This window comes from Embiotoca jacksoni, unplaced genomic scaffold, assembly GCF_022577435.1.
Source record: "Embiotoca jacksoni isolate LCO1_2020_lvr unplaced genomic scaffold, fEmbJac1.0.p SCAF_18, whole genome shotgun sequence".
NCBI lineage: Eukaryota > Metazoa > Chordata > Actinopteri > Embiotocidae > Embiotoca > Embiotoca jacksoni.
The window spans coordinates 823,076-840,549 of record NW_027185318.1 but is presented as its reverse complement, the minus strand read 5'-3'; the positions used below and the strand labels follow the sequence as shown (position 1 = coordinate 840,549).

Sequence of the window (17,474 nt, the reverse complement as noted above, 5' to 3'; positions counted from 1 at the left end):
ACCTGACTCCCTCTTATTTCCTTGGTCTTGACTCCTACACTGATAGATGTAATATGATGCATTGGTGAAAGCAGCTGGCACGGTGAGTTTACAGTTCTGCAACAGGTGGTTACGAAATAAATGAATAGAATGCATCTACGTCACAGGATGCAGAATCTGTATTTTAAAGATGATGGCGAGGGAGTGTCCAAAAAGGACCTCTTCAGTTGAAAAGCTCCTCTCGTCTCTCCCGTTAGTGGTGGAACTGTATCCGGCTTTAATATAAGACTTTGTAAACTTTTTGCATGCAGTTCACATTGCCTCTCTTCAAAGTCAAGTAACCTTTCAACTAAAGTCACCTTTCTTGCTCATGAATGTCTAACAGTCAGAACCACATCTTGAATAGGAGAGAGTCCCATAACATAACTGCTGTTGTACAGCTGCACGCTGTTGAACACTCTGCACTGTAATCAGCTGCAGATTAAAGCTCTGCTCTTATTAAAATTGGGCATGCATCAGTTTGCTGTCACAACATACTGGAGGCCTCAATACAGTGTTCTGCCTCTCCTCTTGTTCCTTGTACAAACATGCTGGCTTCTGTGCTAGTTGAACTGAACTAGGAGCTGTTTCTTTTGATTAAAGTTAATTCAAGATATTTTCTTTACTATCGCCGAACAAAATAATTTTGGTGTTGACTGACGGGCAAATTGTCAGAGGTAAGATTTTTATAGAAAATCAAATTAACATACAAAAAAAACCACAAAAGAAATGGAATGAGGAAAGGTGTGATGAGCACAGTAGGAAATAAACAGCAGGTCACCAAGGGTTTTTTTTTTGTGTGGAAACTATTCAACTATTACAAATACATCACACAGTTACACTTTTAATCTCTTCCAAGACAAGATTTACAGTATGTTGGTATAAACTGGCATTGTAAACATTTCAGCCTGCAAAAATCCTGCTCACTTTTCACAGGAGTGGTCTGGACGGGGGATTTAAATGGTGTGGAATTCAGGGGAGGGCCTCCTGATAGGATTAAGGGAATCATGGGATTGTTGTGGAGGTGAGGCGGAGGGACGGAAAGAGTGTTTGTCCTCACAAATGGGGAAAAGGCCTGAGCACAAAATGCAGCACTGTGAGAACGGTATTGACTGCGCTTCATATTGTAGGTCACAATTACTGAAAAGTTTCATACTTCCTCGTGCAGAAGTTCACCAAGGACCAGGCATCGGAGCAGGACCTTCTCCCCTGCTCCCAAAACACTAACACTAAAACAACGCTGTGTAAAGATAAGCAAACTCATGATCTCCGTTTTCTGAATCAACATTTATTTCAGTTTCGAAATACAGGAAGTCCAGTTTTGGCAGCGTATATTATTCTGGCATCTACATTAGAATCCAGCTAATAATACCATATAAACAAAGGCAGGCACATGAAACATCAGCACAGGAAGTTATCCACTTCACTATATAAGATGACAGGATATAAAGTGCTAAAGATGTTGTGGTACAAATTCACTCCACTTCCTGCCACTGACGGGTTTGTTCTCTAAACACTGAACAGATCTACAGTCACATTCCCCGTCGATAAAACACAGCGTGGCACCGTCTCATGCATGTTTCCATACTCTGCCCAATATGTATTTCTTACACAACATAACACATCAGGCATTTTAGATGTCATTACATGGCAAAGCGACTGCTTTCCAGTCGAAGTTGTACGCAAAGCAATTCATCATGAAATTATCAGCAAGTTTGGACTCGGATATTTAATTGCTGCCAGGGAAATTTGTAAAATAAGAGATGTGATATCAACTCAACATTGCTCTGCTTCCTCCTCTTCAGGGCATTTGGAGCAGATCCCGGACATTAGGACGGACTCTATGAGGCCTCCAGACGAGAGCCCTCGGCTGATATAAAGAGAGCAGTGTAGTCAAACACACTGAAGATCCTGTGTGCTGATCTTGTTGCTGGGCTCCATGAAGCCTTCGTCTCTCTTATGAAGCCATCAGAAAAGAAAATACATGTCACATTACTCGCATAAGATAATATATCAAATCTTACTTTGATTTCGACTTTAAAAATAAAAATGGACTTGCCCGTGTAATGTATGATGACATCAAGCATCTCTAAGTATATTGTCTATGTAAAATGCTCTCTGCAGTAGGCACGCACCTGATTCACAGAGATGAGTTTCAACCTCTCATCCTCATCATTAGCTTGAGGAGTACAAGTTCTTACTGCATTTAGTGTGTTGGTACCAGAAGGAGGAAACGCAGTCTATTCTTACAGCTCATCAAATAATAGCTGAGGATCTTTACGACAGTAAAATGTCTACAGATGAAGGGTACGCTGGGAGGTTAACAGGACATTTTGTGGGTTTGAAGGGATGGTGGGTCTCGCGTTCAGGTACTCCAGAACAAAAATCTGCAGGATCTTGTTGAGGTTCTGAATGGCAGCGCGATCCAGGTTCTGCTCGTTGTCATCAAACGTGTGCCACACGGACGGGAAGGGGGAAGGGATGAGGTGCAGGACCCGAACACCTGACAGAGATCGCCCAGATGAGAGTCACTGAATTGAGCAGCACAATATTGTAAGCTGTGGTTGTTGTGTTGTTTGGTGTGTGTACCTCTGTTTAGGAACGGTATGTGATCATCCTGCACATGGCCAACCAGCTGATCAGGCCAGAAATAATGCACGCTGTTAGGATGCTCCACCAGCTGGTTCATGGAGTGTAGACGTTGTTCTGAGTTTATAAAGAATGAAAACATGCATCTGTTATTTTCATTTAAGGAGAAAAAAAATCATCCTTAGGTAGTATTCAGTTTAAAAGTCAAGACTTGTGTGGATGAAGTTTAATAAGCTTTCATTCACAGTGCAGAGCGACACAAGCCAAACATCTCATGACTGGCATCACATTCTGGTTCACATGTTGAAATATATCAAAAAAGCAAAACATACAATGTGATTAAAGTGAATGCAATAATTTGACTGTCGTCATTGCCTCCGTGCGATGATGACTCATGACTGACATATTAATGACTCATGACTGACATATTAATGACTCACGACTAATATATTAATGACTCATTATTAACATGATTCATGTTTGCGGCACTCTTTTGTCAAAGTGAATAGACCTACATGGTATCGAAAGAAGTAGTAAATCATAATGATTATTCACCAACGCTCTGAAGTCTGGTGAGCCAGGGCGTTGTACTGGGAAACTGGTTGCCAAAGCGAGGGCTCGGGGCCCCGATCAGGTCCAACAACACAAACAGATCCTGGAGGAGAAGAGACAGGAAGGGCTGAGCAACGTTGGTGAGCTCTCATGACAAAAGTAGTCTACACATCCTGAAGATAAGCCCGTTCCCATAATAATCACAGCTCGGTGGCGCTGCTCTGAGATGACATCATGTGCTCCACGGTGAGGAACTGTGACATCACACTATCACCACAAGACACACAAACTGAACCCGTCTGTCTGCCTACATGCTCACACACTGGCTTCTTTAAGATACTGTCTGCTTCATCCGTCTGTGCACACGGGATGTCTCCATTTGTTAATGAACAGTTGTACCATCTCTCCATAACTAGGATACAGAAACATATACTGATGACATCATGTTATCATAGGCTGCAAATTAAAGATGATCCATATAAAGCCTTCCAAGCGTCCCGGATGAAACATTTTGTGATCTGAGTTTTCTTTGAAATGCAAAACTGTTTAAGAACGGCACCTTCCTATTGAAGGTGTCTGTGTGGGCCGAGTGTGGAAGAGGAGATCAGTGCTAAGCAGATTGCACTGAAATTGATGTGGGCTAACAAAAAGGATGATCTTGAGTGTGTGATTAAGTGATTATGCTAATCCCATGTAGTCTGGACGGAGAAGGATGAGTAGAAGTGACGTGTACTATGCCGTGTAGTTGGTTGGTGTCGGTGGCTCCGGCGGGGTGCGGGGTGGTCCCCATCTTCTGGGCCAGGTGGCGCGAGCCGTACAGGGAGTCTGTGGAGGTCCACTGGAAAAGAGCCTCCTCTCCGTCAAAGAACAGGAGCTGCAGGGTCAGGTCGGGACTGGAGCTCTGCATGGACAGGAGACAGAAATTATTTCAATTCCAAGAACTTTGCTGCCATCTAGTGGATTTAAGATGACAACGACAGGGAAATAGATTTTCAAAAGAAGTTTTCGTGTTTAATATTAATTTCATTTTACAAACAATCTGCTACTCTAATGCCAAACCTACAATGTCTTCCACATCATTCATCAGCTATAGTAGTTATGTGTCCTGCTCCATGCCAGCTAATGGATTTGTATTCAGTGTGATTCCTATTGGCACAGTGACCTCAGTGACAGACAGCTGAGTCTGATCAACATGTCCCTTGGCTGATCTCCCAGTCGCAGGCAGTGTCACCGTCGCCCGATAGACAGGCGTTGGAGCTCAAGTGTGAGACAGGAAAAGGGCAGAGGAGCAAGCTGCATGAATGCTAATGTTTCCCTCCCGCATCAATCGCTTGTGAAGCAACTGAACTTTGTTGACGGGAAGTATGCGTCAATTCCTCTGAAAGAAACATCATTTAAAATGCGTTGCCGTTGATTTATTGTTTGAGAAAAGACTTTTGCAGGTTCCTAAACATCTAATACATGACCTGATATGTAAAGATACTTATATTTAGTGAGTTCCTTCAGGCCTTCACCTAAAGACTTTAAATTTTCCCTTTATTTATTTGTCAAATGTTTTCATAAATTCATTGATTTTACCAGCTTTAGTATGTGTAGTTAAACCTGATGAATCTTTTCCCTCTGTTATAGAGCTTTATTGGTGTCATGTTCCTTACTACATGAACATGAGCACAGGGATTTACAGTATATCAGCTGATCTTTGTTTTTGGATTTCTACTAAAAACTACAATGCCTCAATGTTTGGATGGGAATATTCTGTCTTTTTAAAAGTGAAACTGTACATTGAGACAAGTTTTTAAGAATTTACAGTATCAGTCATGTAAAGAGGTGTTGTTGGTTTTTTAATATGTTGTTTTCTTAAGTACTCCATCCCTTGTAAGTCAACTTGAAGTCATATTGTTTCTCTTGTTTGAAGGGTGTAAACAAAATCTACAGTGATATTCAGATATTCTTGGAACTACATTGTTTTATGTCTCGTCATGATTCATGAGTACAAACAAGTCAGCGCTCAACCGCAAAAATGAAGCTGACACATTCCACCGCCCCAAATTATGTGAGTATCACTGAAAAGTTTTTTACTAGTAAATGTACCATCTAACACTTAGCATTGCTTTGGCTTTAAGGCCCGTGTGAGTCCACTACCCTCTGAGCTTTTAGTTCCTCATCCAGAGCTCGTGCCAGCTCCAACATCATGGCGCAGGGAACAGCAGAATCTGTGGCGCCTTGAAACTCCCTCCCGTGCCATTGCGGCGGGTAGTACTTGGAGTCGTAGTGACAGGCGAGGACCAGGCGCCGGTTGGCTGATGGGTTGAGGGTGGCAATCAGGTTGGTGAAGGGCAGGGGGCCGTAAGGTGTTTGGGACACAAACCTATCCTCTGTCACCTCCCAGCCGGCTCCGAGGGAACCGAGGGTCGTTCTGATATGCTGTAAACACACAATCACACACAAAGACCACGCTTAGTCAGAAGTATTCAGTCCTTACTTCACTTCATCACCTCCTGACTAATTACATGACCCAAGTCTACGGTAATTAAAAAGAAACCCTTTCTGATTTAGACCTTGCTTCCGTTTCAGGAGTCAAACCGCATTTTATGATTACTTGTTGAATTTTAAGCGACAAGATGTTGGGTGAAGACTTCAAATATGGAGGGCTCACTCACAAGTGTAAAAAAGTGCAATATCAGCTGCTTATCTATACCTTTAGTTGCCGTGATGTAATCAATAAAATACAGTGTTATTCTTTGAAGTAAAAGTAATGCAATTTTGCCGTTTTATTAACTAGGTTTGTATGTGATGGTTCCATGTTTTCTGTACAAGTGTTTTTGTATTTCTAGCCTTGATGTTGTCTGTAAACGTACGTCCTGCACGGCCTGGCTGCCTGCAGACCCGGGGTACCTGGTGACCAGCAGTGGCCTCAGGTCTCTCTGCCACATCTGATCCAGGTCTGTGTGAGACAGGGCGGTCCGGATCTCATCTTGTGTTAGTGTGACAGCTCTGTGTTGGAGCTGGACAGGACCACAGGAAACACACAAAATGATGTAAAACACACGGACATAGAACTGTGTTTCATTAATATTTAGGCAGGAAATAAATGTGTGCAGAAAAAATATTGCAAGTAATCCTATGGATGGTAAACATTAGTGCTGTGGTCACATCACTGCAGTGTAGCAGAGTATGAACATAGAATATTATTGAGCAACTTATTTCACTCAGTGTTCGCGATGGCACAGTTTCAAATCAACAACTTCCTAATAAGAGCAGAAGAAGTTTTCCTGTGATGCATCTCGGTTGAGCAACGATGTGGATGACACAGACTTCAGAACCACGAATGTTAGCGTGTCACAAAAGTCAGTTCATCCTCTCACGTTACCAGAAACAACTCAGCGAGCCGACCAAGAAGGGCATTTGGGATTTTAATATTTCAGACATGTTGGAAACACCCGAGGATAAAATTCACCTGGATTTGTAATGGTCACATATGTAATGCCACTTACATAGATACAACATGCTTTATTGCCTAAAAACAGCTCTGATGAATTTGATTGTAATTTAATGCTGTTAAATTAAACACCAGATGAGCTGTGAAAAACGCCTCCAGAGACACAAGAGCCCATTAGAGCGGTGTGAAGGGATATTGATTGGATGGATTCAAACATGGTTCTCCAGCGAAAGAGGCAGAGAAGAGCAGGATGCTTGTTAACATGTTGTCACTCTCTCTCGCTCTCAGAAATAGGTCTACGTTTCCTCTCGCATGACGGTGACAAAAGAGATTAGTGTCGCTGGTTTGTGCAATTTAAAGAACAGAATATGGATTTGGATTCAGGTTTCAAGCTCAAAGTGTCAATTCAATGAATGCGACATTACATGGGCTCAAAAAACATATTGATCCTTCGTTCCCATGGCTCTTTTTCATTAGGTCTCAAAGTTCACCTGCCGAGAGCTGCGGTTGTCGTGGTAACAAACAGGGACAGGGAGCAGGAGAGAGAAAGCTCTCAGTAAAGACGAATCAAAGCCCGTGTCTGTCTGTCCTACACCGATCCGTCCTCTCCCTGATTAGACCCTCCAGATGTGGACATGTGGCGTAAGTATGTAATTTTATATTAATTTAATTATTGTTAGTCATCAATTAACTGGTTAGAGCAGAGAATGTCAAAAAAACAGTAAAATAAAAAACAACAACTGTTTTTGAAGAAGCCCTTTTCAGTCAAAAATCAATTTTGATCAAAACAACATACTTCCAGTGACATAAATCACCCAAATAATCCTGACTGAGATCTTAAACCAGCAACTTTTTGAAAAATGTGCTTATTAAATGACTGCAATGATAAATTAACTGACAGACTGACTTCTCATTTCAGCTACGAGTCTGCGTAACAAAAAACAAACTATTTTTATTTTTACTTCCTTAAAGACAAGAGAACAAAGTTAAATTCCATTCTGTTCACTACAACGGAGGAGGAAACATTTACTCACAAAACCTGTTCACAGTATGACTCATACATCCATTATCTACACCGCTTCATCCTGACCAGCTCACTCTGGGTGAAGGCGGGTTTCACCCCGGACAGGTCGCCTGTCCATCACAGGGCCAACCCACAGAGAGGCTGCAGGCCGGGTTCGAACCCAGAACTGCAGCAGTGTGCTGCTCTTACATCAGTCCTGTAATTACAGTGCAGCGGCACACAACACAAAAGGTATAATCATGTGCTCACACACACTGAATGCAGCTTCACAGAGCGCTGGGGCTCACTGAGCCCCGAGAGGGTTAAAAGGGGGTCCACTTAACGTCTATAAATACCAAGACCCACAATTGGAGGATCAATGATGATGGCTGTGCTGCCATAGCAACTGGGCAGAGAGGAGAGGCTCTGAGGAGAAGAACACATGCATGGCCAGTCATAAACCCAGGTGCATCCCTGGAGAATTGAACCAGTGTCCAGAAAGAGCACAGACGGTTAGTGGAACAATTCTTTACACATTACATTTAATTTTAAAAATGAATCTGGTAACTTGAGGTTTTCTTTTTCTCATGGGGATAATAGTAGATAAAGGTAATCTCCAGCCGTCATCCATCCATGCACGCACACAATCCCAATATTGACAAACACTGACACAATCATTTTCATTATTTGTCGTAGGATTTAAAAATGAGTCCCACAAATTATTCAAAAGATTAGGTACAGATACTTTTTTAAGAACAAAATATTGGGAGGTAATGATTGCAGGAAACTGAATCAGAATCAGACAGCTGATAATTATCATGTGAAAACACTGCACGTGGCAAGTTACAACAAAAACAAAAACACTTTCCTGACCATCTAAATCCTTCAATCATGACTGTCTGACATCAACACTGGATCTTTACACGGCTCCAGATGATTTGAATTGATTTACCTTCTCCTGCGTCCAGGGGATCCCGTCGCTGCAGGAGATGAACGTCAGCCAGATGCTCAAACTGTGAAATAAAGTCATTCTGGAAGGACGCTGGCGTCGCGCTCCGTCGGTGTTGTCCTCCTCTGTGCAAGATTTAGATCATGTGAAAGGCAGGAGGGAGGACCCGAGGCTCTCCGCGCGTCACTGTGTGTGTGTGTGTGTGTGTGTGTGTGTGTGTGTGTGTGTGTGTGTGTGTGTGTGTGTGTGTGTGTGTGTGTGTGTACAGTAATGACCCCGTAGAGCCCTTTGATAATTGGTCATTTTCACCAACAAACAGACACATGAACTAAAGCCTCGGAGTCACGTGACAAACCTTTCCTGTATGCCCTGTAATTACTGGTCAGCGATTCAACTTCATATCTGACTGACAAAAAACGAAACAACAAAAAACAAAACAACAAAAAACAAAACGAATCAATAGAAAACGTCTGTTAGGTTTTAATTCCTGTGGATCTCACGCTTTGCTCTACGTTTTCATATTATATTCTTGAAACAGTAAATCAACTAAGTGAATTGTAATATATATTTGTTTGTTTGTTTGTTTATTCGCTTATATTTTCATTCTATTTCGTTTTTGGGGAAAGTCTGAGCAGCCCTTCGTACGTCACCTACCACGTGGTCTGATGTCACGTGGTCACCCCGGAAGTTTTTCCATGTGCATCGTACGGCGAACATTTCCCTCTCACACGTTTGTGCTGCATGTGAAGCAGACTTACAGCATCTTTTGACTTTCATCGTTTATCTTCGGCCTGATGGAGGTTTGCAGCTTGAAGGCGCAGCTGGAGGAGAAAGAACAAGAGATCGCTGCTCTGAAGAACAAGTTGTCACAACTGGAAAAGGTACGAAAGAACTGGAGCAGCTATAATGTTAGCATGTTTCAATGAATCTCTGAATGTGATGTGCAGCTGAGGAACTGCTCAATGTCCAACTCGTCCTGTAACACGACTGGACACGTGATTAATACATCACGTGGACTTCCAGACAGCTTCTTCTTCATCCAGACATGTCTGCAGCTTCTTCTTCTTCTTCTTCTTCTTCTTCTTCTTCTTCTTCTTCTTCTTCTTCATCCAGACATGTCTGCAGCTTCTTCTTCTTCTTCTTCTTCTTCTTCTTCTTCTTCTTCTTCTTCTTCTTCATCCAGACATGTCTGCAGCTTCTTCTTCTTCTTCATCCAAACATGTCTGCAGCTTCTTCTTCTTCTTCTTCTTCCAGACATGTCTGCAGCTTCTTCTTCTTCTTCTTCATCCAGACATGTCTGCAGCTTCTTCTTCTTCTTCATCCAAACATGTCTGCAGCTTCTTCTTCTTCTTCTTCATCCAGACATGTCTGCAGCTTCTTCTTCTTCTTCATCCAAACATGTCTGCAGCTTCTTCTTCTTCTTCTTCTTCTTCTTCTTCTTCTTCTTCTTCTTCTTCTTCCAGACATGTCTGCAGCTTCCAGACATGGAGGGGTGCATGCAGGGTGATGTAGTAATGTAGTAATGTGGACATGTCAACACTTAGATGTGGAAGAAGGAAGCCAGACATGATGACACATGGAGAGATTTATTTATAATAATAATAGTTAATATTAATTACAGCGATAGATTGTTGAGGACTGTGATGACACATGGCTCAAAGCTTTTCTACAAATATGTTTGTTCTTTTATGTATAATCCTATCTCTGTGTTGGGACATCAGAGGCCCCCCTCGGTGCTGGTGCTGCATGACAAAGTCTCCCTCCTCCCCCCCCTCACATCCAGACCAGCACTCAGCAACGAGGACATCATGCGGTACAGCAGACAGCTCCTTCTGCCTTCGCTGGGCGTTCAAGGTCAGAGCCGCTCCACCCAAGGTCATTCTGATGTACAGTGAAGGAGGTTCAGGATTAGTCTGATGTACAGTGAAGGAGGTTCAGTGTCTCTGATGTACAGTGAAGGAGGTTCAGGATCTCTGATGTACAGTGAAGGAGGTTCAGGATTATTCTGATGTACAGTGAAGGAGGTTCAGGATTATTCTGATGTACAGTGAAGGAGGTTCAGGATTATTCTGATGTACAGTGAAGGAGGTTCAGGATTATTCTGATGTACAGTGAAGGAGGTTCAGGATTAGTCTGATGTACAGTGAAGGAGGTTCAGGATTAGTCTGATGTACAGTGAAGGAGGTTCAGGATTAGTCTGATGTACAGTGAAGGAGGTTCAGGATCTCTGATGTACAGTGAAGGAGGTGAATGGTTGTCCACAGGCCAGCTGAACCTGTCGAAGACCTCGGTGCTGATCGTGGGCTGTGGAGGACTCGGCTGTCCTCTGGCACAGTATCTGGCAGCAGCAGGCATCGGTAGGTAACCTCGTAGATTAATGCAGATCATAGTAGTCAAATTCACACCATTTTAGTTGTCCTTGAGCTGCATACACGGGTGACCGGGACAACTCTGTGTCTCCCAGGACGCCTCGGCCTGCTGGACTACGATGAAGTGGAGCTCAGTAACCTGCACAGACAGGTGCTTCATGGGGAGGAGAACCAGGGCCAGGCCAAGGCTCTATCTGCAGCCAGCGCCGTTACAAGGTGCTGACTCAGCATGCAGAATGACACAGTGTGGGACATTGTACACTATCAACATACAGTATTCAAAAGGCAAAAGCAACTTTATACCTCGTAGAACAAATATGTTTAAAAGCGTTTGAGAAATGAAGTCTTGTTCCTCTGCGCAAAACAGAGTTAGTATTTTGATATTATCAGTATATGTTCAGTAACTATGATAATTTGTATATTTTTATGCTTTCTGTGACCCTTTGGTTACTTTTTAATGTGTGCTGGCGCTTCCCAGTCTCACCACAGGTTATATTTGGTTGTGTATTTCTACAAATATTGTGTAAACATGTTATTTCAGAAGCAGCTGGTTTTGGTGCCTTTTTGCCTCACAGTGGGCCTTCTGTGGTCATCACACACACACACACACACACACACACACACACACACACACACACACACACTGTGCAGCCACGGCCACAAGAGGGCGTCATCTCTCCGACTATCAAAACTCTTTTACAACATTCATAATATGAGAGTAGAGCGAAAGCTTTGAGGGATGTGGTTATTTGTTTTTTCTGATAGTTGAGCGTGACTCAGACTTCACGTCACATTCACAACTCACATGTTGCTCTTTTGTTTTTGGTTTAACTCTTCTTGTGTTTTAGGCGGTTGATCGACGTATCAGTTGTTTATTTAATCCGCTAATTATGGAGGAAAAATCAGACATTTTATGACGTGTATGGTTTCTGTTTCTGAATGAATTTATGTCTGCAGGCTAAATTCCACTGTGGAGTGTGTTCCCTACCACCTGCAGCTCTCGCCGGAGAACGCCTTGCAGCTCATTCAACAGTATCCTCAGCCTGCCGCTGGCTAATAGTCTGTCATTCATGCATCTTGCAGCTGCCATCTGCTAAATCTTATTCAAGCTTATGATTACTGATTGTACTGCATGAAGGGCATTTTGGGAAGTTATGTGTTATACAGATAAACTCTGTTCATGAGGACACCTTGACTTCGATGACCTCATATATGACATTGTGGCTGATTGCTCAGACAATGTTCCCACTCGTTATCTGGTGAACGACGCCTGCGTGCTCGGTGGGAAACCTCTGGTGTCAGCGAGCGCCCTGCGAATGGAGGGACAGGTGAGGCAGAAAGCAGCCGTCTCTTTACCAACGTCTCCTCGAGCTTTCTGATGTCGTGTGTGTGTGTGTGTGTGTGTGTGTGTGTGTGTGTGTGTGTGTGTGTGTGTGTGTGTGTAGTTGACAGTTTATAACTACGGTGGAGGCCCCTGCTACAGGTGTCTGTACCCAGCACCTCCACCACCACAGACTGTGACCAACTGTTCTGACGGAGGCGTGTTAGGAGTGGGTGAGTGACGTCCTTCTACTGACTTGTCGGCCTTTAACTCTGTGCAGAATACAGTCTGTGTAAATAGTAGTTCTTTTTCCACTTTTATTTCAGTTCCAGGAATTATGGGATGTTTTCAAGCTTTAGAAGTCCTCAAGATCGCCTCTGGACAAGTCTGTATCCTTGTTTTTGATTGCCATTTTTTGCTACCATGTTACTCACAGCACCGTCCACGTGCATTTTGTTTCTTTTGCGTGCGAGTCATCGGGATGAGTCACCAACAAACTGCTGAGAGCGGTTCCACTGCAGCAGAGTTGAGGAGGGAGAGGGTGTTTTGTACCTCTGATAAAACAAAGCAGGAACAGAAATAGTTTTGTCTTCATACTCTGGACTCTGCTGACGGTTCGTTGTCTCATGAAGCCGTTGTGGTTCCTGTGGTCTGGTGCTGAGACCAACAGAATCGACCCGCCCTGTCCTGCCTCGCCTCGTGTGTTTCATTGTCAAATACACGTGAACACCTGGTCATGATGCGTCAGCCAAGGAAGCGTTGAACTGTTTTCCTACCAAAACTGCTGAATGTTGTTGTGGCGTTAATGTAACAGTGGGAAACATGCCAGACGAATCTCCGACTTTTCACAAAGCAGCCTTTCCCTTGACCGGGCGTGCCAGCTTCCTGCGTGCAGCAGCTGCTGATGTTTGATGCTCAAGACGCCAGATTCAGGTCCATCAGGCTGCGGCCCAAACAGGCCGGCTGTGCGGTGTGTGGACAAAACCCAAGTGTGACCCGCCTGCTGGACTACGAGGCCTTCTGTGGGTCTGCTGCCACCGATAAGGTGAGTCATAAGAGGGAAAACTGATGGCGTACCTGACATCATTTTCACTGGAAGGCTGCTCATTGAAGTGAAGTGCTTCTTGTGCCAATTGACTTTTATTAATATGAAGTTCAGAAAATGCATCTAATTACCCAGTAATTCTGGGAAAATTCTCTTTTCAGTGCTGCAGACTGAACCTCCTGTCCAAAGATCAGAGGATCACCGTACAGGTAAGGAATATGTATTTCAGAGCAGTTGCTTGTTGCGTGACTCCGCGTATTTAGTGCCGTTTATTGTATGATTACTCCCAATTTTCTGAAGTTTTCTTGTGCATTCATAAACTGATTACATCTCGTAGCTGACCCAGCCCCAAATGGGAAATGACTTAAAATGTGCCTGTAGATTTTCTATGGGAAAGAATAACATGTTCTATTTGGCACCGAGAGCTGTGGTAGTGGATTGCATCTGTTTATATTTCTGCAGAATTGGCGCTTTGAAAGCCGCTGAGTCATTAAGCACAGAGATGGGGATCATGATTGATCGAGGTGCAGTTCAGATTGTGTAAAGGGCTCCAGTCAGGAACAGTTTTTCTTCCTGTGATTTTTAGGAAAAGCAGCTCAAATGTTCATATTGCTCCATAATTACAAATCCAGGCAACATTACAGTAATTTTGGTTTCCTGAAAGATGTAAATCAATGTCTCTTTCCAAAAACTAAAGCCACACCTCTCCAAATTTACAACACTTGATAGTGTATGTGTACTAAAGGCTGTTCTAATGTAATTCCAGGATTATAAATCGATAATGGACAACGCCAGGCCCCATCTCTTGTTGGATGTGCGCCCTCTTGTGGAGGTGGATATATGCCACTTACCCTTCTCCCTCAGTATCCTTTTAGTAATGGAAACACAACATTCCTCCCACTGTGTCATGTACTGTATCGTCATATTTACCCTGGTTCCCACATCGGTGCGGTTATTCTCGTTATATCACTCGTGACCAGATATTCCGCTCTCAAGTTTAGAGGAGAGGAGGAGCGAACATCTCCAGTTACTTCAGGAAAGAATCAGCCAATTGAAAGGACAGCTGGCAGGTGACTGCTGGCCTCCAGGTAACGTGGCAAAACACCGTTTGGGGTCTGAACATGTTGTTTGAAATGAACGACAGGTAGAGTGACTCGTGCATATTCACGGTCTGCTGTGTGGTCTCATGCTGCCGGGCCTGAGGCTTATTTAGGACGAGTAACGGGTTGTAATGGGGTTGCTAGGTGACCCCTTTTCCAAAACAAGTACGTTCAATCTCAGCAGCTGGCCTGCTTTCGACATAATTAATATTCAAAACATTATTTTGGTGGTGTTCTTCAATCAAGGAGCTAAATTTAGCCTAATGAAGTTTTACTTTAGCATTTAACACAGACCTGATTTTCAACCTTCTCCTGTTTATACTCAATCTAGTATTAATTCAAACTCTTGTAAGCAGGTTTTGGTCCCTTATGGTGTTTCTGAATCTCATAAATTCATCCTGTAAAGCATATTAAATCGTCACTGGTGTTCTCGCTCACTGTTTTCTCTGTTGTTTCCTCCAGTTTATGTGATATGTAAGCAGGGTAACGACTCTCAGAAGGCGGTGCAGGTCCTGGAGAAGATGAGTGGATCGGAGCTGGACAGTATCTCCGTGAAAGACATCTGTGGAGGTCTCATGGCCTGGGCAAACAGAATAGATCCCACATTTCCACAGTATTAATGCATCTGAAATTTCTGTCTTTTAGTAAACTCTGCTTTGTGTCTGTCATCCTTGTTTTTTTCTGTTTGAATGTGCAAAGTGCAACTTGCTTGGAGGTAAATTAGTTTCTAATTCATTGCACACATTGCTAAATCTCACATACCAACAATAACAATGGACAAGTTCCTACAATGTGTTGTGTAAGCTACTGGGTATTAGTGAGATGGCAGTTCCAAGGCACGTAAGCATCATTGCAAAAGCAGGTCACTCTTCCTGTTTTTTTAGTTGTGTTTTTTTTTAACGTCAATCCTTAGAAGTTTAGTTCGATGAAAAGTACATAAGTTTCTCCATATCTGCTGCAGGAAATCTATATTTTTAAAATAGGGATCCTGAAGAAGAAACATGTAGCTACAGACCCCCACATTTTCCAGGAAACCCCAATCTAAAGAAAAGTTCATCTTTCCATGGTTGAGAAAAAGACTTGAGAGTCATCAGAAAACTTGAGCTACTTTAATAAACCGACAAAACAGCAAAAGGAAAGCAGTTCATTCATCGTTTATCTGAGGACACAGGAACCCTTTCAAGGCCCCTGGAACTACTGTACCCTACTTTGGAAACCAATCTATTACAAGCCGATCCGTGTCATGTGGAATAAAGTTTTTTGTTTTTTTTTCTTGGCATGCCCAAGTTGAAATAACGGAAAAGAAAGGCACATGCGCATTGGGAGCTCCATCGGAGGCGCCATTGCTTCACACGGACTGTAGTTCAGGTTTTCCTCCCCGCAGATGGAAAGTCAGTCATGTGGAGAACATAAAAGACTCCAAACCCCAGAGACGCTCGCTGCTCTTTTTCTCGTCGAGCAGGGGGAGTAGTCACAGCTGGAAGGATAATAAGATGCGCATGAATTTACAATCTGTAATAAAAGATAAGAGGAATTAAACGCACGGCACGGTTCGTCTCAGCGAGCCTGTGTGCAAAACTCAAGTTGGCATTTATCATGTGAAAGCGGCGACGCTGCGCTTTCTGTGAGTGGATTCCTAAAAGTGCAGAAGAGTCAACTTCAGGAGTTCAAAAGTTTCTTCAGCCTTCTCACAATGGAAAGAAAAGCGCTGTACGCGGGGAGAGAAGGTAAAGTAGGATTTCTGAGACGTTTCAGTCGACGTTTGGTTTTAAACGGACTTTACACGAAGACAGTTGAACTGCAGCAACATGCTCGCAGAATGTGCAGATTCAGAGCTTGTGTAACTTGTTTTGCTGGATTTCTCGAGTCGGGTTGTGTTCTGCCAGCGAGCCAATCGAAAGTGGGAGGGGTGCAGATGTTCGGAAGCCCTGCTTCCAGATGTTTGTAAAGTTTAAATTTGTGTTATCACAGAAATGATGCGCGTTTTCAACTCGTACGTGTGTGTATAGCAGTTATTTGATGGTGTTGGTATGAAGGCAGGCTGGAGGAGGAACTTCTGTCAACCAAAATCACAAACGACAACGAGAAATGTTCAAACTAAGAATATGAGTTGACTTAAAGTAACAATGGGGAAGTACTTATCATCAACAGCAAGGCAACAAGACATCCTTTACATGTAACCTGGAGTTTGTGGTGTTGAGGAACTGTTGCAGCAAAACACAATGAATAAAGAGCAACAGGTTTTTTCGAAGCGAGTTCATCAGAACGGATCCATTCATCCATAGATGTTCTTCTTCTCTGTTTTCACAGTTGCTACTTTTCTCATAAACAACAGCAGTGTGTCTCTGTGTATGTTTGCGGTGACAGGCTTCCTGTGGTCTGAGTGGATTATTGACTTCAGTCAGGAGAAGGAACAAAACTCCAGGATATGAAGTGAGCTGCAGAACTCAGCGGATTGTTCCGAGAGCTTTTCCTCCATCGCCTGCCCATCTAGTGAATGAGTGTGAGCTGTGTGAGCTCAGGTGGGTGGAGAGCTTATTATCCTCTTCATTTCACAAAGACAATGCCACTTTAATAGAAAACATAACTGTGCTGACTCACTACTGATGAGGACCAAAGATTCCCCGTACCACGAGTCTGTCCACAGAGATCCAGCTGTGGTGCTTTCTGCCAGCCCTCCCTGAATCCTCCACTATTCAGCATTTCACGTTTCAACCGGAAGAAACCCAATGTCTGCCTCCTCTCCCCCGTCCTTACCTCGAGCCTTCCTCCACTCTCTCCATCTGCGCCACCCGTCCTCGCCGTCCGCCCTGTCGCCGAGCCCACCCGGACCGCTCTACACACGACTGTCCAACGGCAGTCACAGCGCCCCGAGCCCCACCAACTCCCGCAGCTCCTTCCACGGGGTGTCCTTCCTGCTGCAGATCGGACTGACCAGAGAGACGGTGAACCTGGAGGCCAGTGACCTGTCGCTGTCTGCTGTCAAGGACCTGGTGTGCTCCATCGTGGATCAGAAGGTAGGGATGCTATCAAACGCCTGAAAGCGTCACTATGTCCTTTCATATAATTCACACTGTTTCAGTCACGAG

The 17,474-nt window shown here is 43.6% G+C and overlaps 3 protein-coding genes across 4 annotated transcripts in view; 2 read left to right on the top strand and 1 right to left on the bottom strand.

Annotated features, from left to right (window-relative positions):
- Positions 1-1,286: 1,286 nt before the first annotated feature.
- Positions 1,287-8,685, bottom strand: qpct (glutaminyl-peptide cyclotransferase). The gene is made up of 7 exons (XM_069151893.1): positions 8,554-8,685; positions 6,018-6,164; positions 5,302-5,583; positions 3,893-4,060; positions 3,163-3,262; positions 2,608-2,724; positions 1,287-2,521 (listed from the first exon to the last, which is right to left on the bottom strand). The coding sequence occupies exons 1-7, from the start codon at positions 8,629-8,631 to the stop codon at positions 2,313-2,315; spliced, it is 1,101 nt and encodes a 366-aa protein (XP_069007994.1). The 5' UTR covers positions 8,632-8,685; the 3' UTR covers positions 1,287-2,312.
- Positions 8,686-9,113: 428 nt separating this feature from the next.
- On the top strand, positions 9,114-15,053 carry mocs3 (molybdenum cofactor synthesis 3). Its single transcript, XM_069151891.1, has 13 exons — positions 9,114-9,431; positions 10,272-10,404; positions 10,815-10,907; positions 11,015-11,135; positions 11,877-11,951; positions 12,130-12,247; positions 12,365-12,473; positions 12,567-12,629; positions 13,122-13,285; positions 13,447-13,494; positions 14,052-14,148; positions 14,266-14,373; positions 14,848-15,053. Exons 1-13 carry the CDS (start codon positions 9,345-9,347, stop codon positions 15,003-15,005), a joined length of 1,374 nt encoding a protein of 457 aa, XP_069007992.1. The 5' UTR covers positions 9,114-9,344; the 3' UTR covers positions 15,006-15,053.
- Positions 15,054-15,154: 101 nt separating this feature from the next.
- prkd3 (protein kinase D3) overlaps positions 15,155-17,474 on the top strand; it is a 34,222-nt gene continuing 31,902 nt past the window's right edge. The window contains exons 1-2 of one of the 2 annotated variants that reach the window (XM_069151889.1): positions 15,155-16,112; positions 16,753-17,402. In XM_069151889.1, coding sequence (XP_069007990.1) covers positions 17,115-17,402 — 288 coding nt within the window. In that variant the 5' untranslated portion in view covers positions 15,155-16,112; positions 16,753-17,114. Of the gene's footprint in view, positions 17,403-17,474 lie in introns of both variants that reach the window. The other variant, XM_069151890.1, reaches the window with a different exon arrangement.